Source organism: Buceros rhinoceros, unplaced genomic scaffold (genome assembly GCF_000710305.1).
Source record: "Buceros rhinoceros silvestris isolate BGI_N320 unplaced genomic scaffold, ASM71030v1 scaffold19404, whole genome shotgun sequence".
Taxonomy (NCBI): Eukaryota; Metazoa; Chordata; class Aves; order Bucerotiformes; family Bucerotidae; genus Buceros; species Buceros rhinoceros.
In genome coordinates, this window is record NW_010409034.1 from 10414 (window position 1) to 14030 (window position 3617).

The following is a 3617-nucleotide window of genomic DNA, read 5'->3' on the forward strand; positions in this document are numbered from 1 at the left end:
ACAGACGCCTTACTGAACTTTTAGTTGCAGATTAAACAGAATCTATAAAAACTTTAAAATAAGAGTCCAAAAATACAGTAATAGGATACCTGAAAAGGGAGAACAAGAAAGCCTCAATTATGAAAAGATTTTCAGAATAAAAATATGTAAACATACTTAAAATAAGATGTGGCCAAAAATAAGTTTTTCCAAGTTAGACTGAAGCCCTGAAGGTAAGCAACTGCCCACTGTTAAGACTAAGACTAAAGAGACTGAAAACTATGCTAATAAATTCAGTTTGTATCCACTTTTCTGCTGTAACAGCCCACCTTGTGGGGAAGAATACAAACTGCAACAAAAATAGCCACAAAACCCAGGTTCGACTGAGACATCAGGATTCCTCCTGACAGAAGAGCTGAACCATAGTAGAGGAAGGAAATTATGAAGTGTAACTGATATCAGTTTGAGTATGCTACCTCTCTGGGAGAGTAGCATAGAAGAGAAAAGAAGTCATTGGGTGTGGCAAAACTTCCATACGTTTTGTACAGGGTCAAAGGACTCAACTCAGGATGCTGTCTTCTCAGCAAGCCCTGTTATGAAATGTTTTATACAAAATAAGGGACAAGTTATTAATCATCAATACTATGTTACAGTTGATATAACACATGAACTCTTTGAATTCATAGTAATCCCAGTACTAATCACTTTCCCTGCAGTTCACCTCCACAGTGCTTCCTGCTCTTGTATTCTGGTACTGCCTGAGGGTTAAACCTGCTCCCAAAACGAGACCTGAAAATGCAAATTCGCATTCAAAAGCATGGTAATTTTAAACCAAGCTCTATATTAAAATCCTCTGAGATGTAAGTAATTAGGGTATCTTTCCATCAAATGAGAGGAAAATAAAGTACAGACAACTGTACAAAAAGACGTTCTCACTCTGGCACGGTAAGCCTGTTCGAGGTTGTCTTTGTACAGCTGCATTTGGGCGCTGTGCTGCTCCCTTATTTCACGAAGGGCTTGGGCAAGTCTCTGCTCATAATCTGCTCGACGCTCAGGATTATGAGCTACGAGAGCTGCAATTCTCCTTTTCATTTCGTTGATTTCCTAAGAAAACCAGAAAAATAATGTTCAATAAATGAGACAAAACAAGTTTTAGAAGACTATGTGCTGTCTGGGTAGCAACGCAGGTTTTGTGGAGCCTTGTGGATCCACAATAGATTAATTTGTTTGACACTGAATGTCTCAGTAGAAGCACAGGGCCACTTCCCTCGTCTGATCTGCATAGTACCTTATTTTGCAACAGCCAGTCATTGAAACAAGAGCTAGGATACCATCAAGCATGTAACCTCTCGCTTCCTTCTGAGCATTTTCTGCTTTTTGAACAAGTACACCTCAATATGATTAGGTTTTATAAATACATCTTCCCCTTTCTTTAGGTATCTGCTACGCTCACACAAAATTAAAGTACTGTGAAAGTAAAGTCACTGTCATGAACCAGCATTCTTCCCATTTATTTGTATGCCTGCTTGTGGTCTGGAAGAAAAGAGATTCCAACAACACGAACAAAGCTGAAAATAAAACTAGTAAGGAAATGTGCACACGAAACAGATGACAGCATGGTTAGGTGCATTTGTAACTGCTCTAATGTTCCTCCTCAAATAGTGCAAGTGACAAGAAAAAGCTCTAAAAGACAAATGCTCATCAACTTGTTTCCATTGTTCAAAAGCATCCTGTTAGAAAGTTCTGAAATTAAAGAGCAGTACAAGTCCATAGCATCTGTTTGAGTGTACCTCTCCATTTCTCATCAAGTTATTATGTGATAAATTAACCTATTTCTCATTACTATGAAAAGATATGTACAGTGCAATACCACGGGCAAAACTTAACGTGAAACAGCATAATATATGAAACTCTTTTATCAGATCTGAGCTACCATAAATTCTCCTAGAAAAAAATTGGAAATCTTCCAGCTAGAATAGAGGTAAATCGTGCTCTGAGAGGAAGTTCAGTCCAAATAACTTCCTGAGGTCTCTTCCAGCCTAAATTGTTTTAGTATTCTAGAATGAACCTTCAGTTTTATTCTTCCCTTTAAAAATGTGAATTTTTGAGACTAAAATGTATTTACCGCCTTATGCAAATTTTGATGGAATTCCAAGTCCTCAGTGACAGTCTGTAAACGATTTTCAAGGTCCACCCTTGCTAAGGTTTCCCTTGTAAGCTGATCTTTCAAAGAAGCTAAAGAAACTCGAAGCTGTAAGAAATTTAAAAAAAAAACCAAAACAGCAACAATTACATAGCAGAACTCACATTACACAATGACTTCAGGTACCCAGAAGTACAGTTAACTACAGTTTACAATCAAAGCAATTATTTACACCATTAATGTCTTCCCTCCCATTCCTTTTGCAATCACTTGCAAAAGTGAGTTCTAGGTATTTCACATTGGTAACTAGCATTAAAATGCTATTTAACAATTTTCCATTAGGCAAATAGCAGTTTCCTGGACAACTCAGCTCATCCTCTTGAGGTGGTGTTGCTTAAGATCACAAATCATGTCTTTCAAAGGTTAACAAAACTAGTACAGAACCTTTTCCCTCTTTGTTCTATCAGATGCCTAGAAGATGGAGATCCACAGGCAGAATCAAAAGGAAGGCAGAGAGAGTCACAAAATGTTACTTGTCAGATATTTGCTACCTTTGTTTGTAAAGTCAGTCTCTCCCTGGAAACAGTTCTACAACTTAAGTTTATTTTGCCTCTTGATCTGCTTTCTTTAATGTAAGCACCATCCCTTGCAATTTCAGAGTCTGCAGTTTTAAAAGCACCCTATTCCACCATTCTTGTTATTAATAAACTGGACAGACATCTATTCAATACTGTTTCTGATGGTGACAGTGAAACACAGTTTGTTCTAGTTGTGACTAGGTGACAGGTTTGCATCCCTTTTTTTGGCTACGGAGTTGCATTTTACCGGAACCATAGCTCTTACAATGGATCTGTCATATAGAAACACACCTCATTTGCTGACAAGCTTGATGGTTAAATGTTTCTTCTTACCTCTGCAGCTTGAGCTTCTAAATCCTCAGCTTCTCTCTCCAGACTTCTTCTATCATGAAGGGCTGCAGTCAGTGCAATTTCTTTTGAACTAAGGGCAGCTTCCAACTCTTGAATTTTCTCTTGGGCTTCAGTAAAATCAGTCTGCTTTTTTGCACACCTGAAATACCAGAGGAAGTGGTAAGAAAGTCTAGACATACCCCCAAAGTAGACTGCTGACTAATAAAACACATGCAATCTGAATTTTAAACTTGAGACACTCAACAAACATTTTGTCTTGGCTTATTCTAATTTAAATCAGCTGCTCAGTTCTGCTTTCTCATCTGATATAGGAATAGCTTAATATTTTGCTTGGGCTGCAGAAGCCTAGATAGGAGGGAAACTTGGCATCAAACAGACCTGAGAGGCATACTTGGAAAAGGGAAACTGCATGTTTAAAGGCACCTCTTGTTTTCTCCTTAGCTAGCCACTGTAAAAATGTCCTGCCTTCTCCAGAATCTTCATAGGAAAAAATAAGTTCTCCCATCAGAAGGACCTTTCCATAGGGTGGAAACAGGTTGATTTTATCTTTATTGCCTTTAATTCAC

General features: G+C 38.0%; 1 protein-coding gene across 1 annotated transcript in view; it reads right to left on the minus strand.

Moving 5' to 3' along the window:
• LOC104492532 (lamin-B1-like) overlaps positions 1-3190 on the minus strand; it is a gene marked incomplete at both ends in the record, with an annotated part of 9156 nt that extends 5966 nt beyond the window's left edge. The window contains 3 exons of the mRNA XM_010135104.1: positions 916-1083; positions 2105-2230; positions 3034-3190. Coding sequence (XP_010133406.1) covers positions 916-1083; positions 2105-2230; positions 3034-3190 — 451 coding nt within the window. The remainder of the gene's footprint in view (positions 1-915; positions 1084-2104; positions 2231-3033) is intronic.
• Positions 3191-3617: the final 427 nt, after the last annotated feature.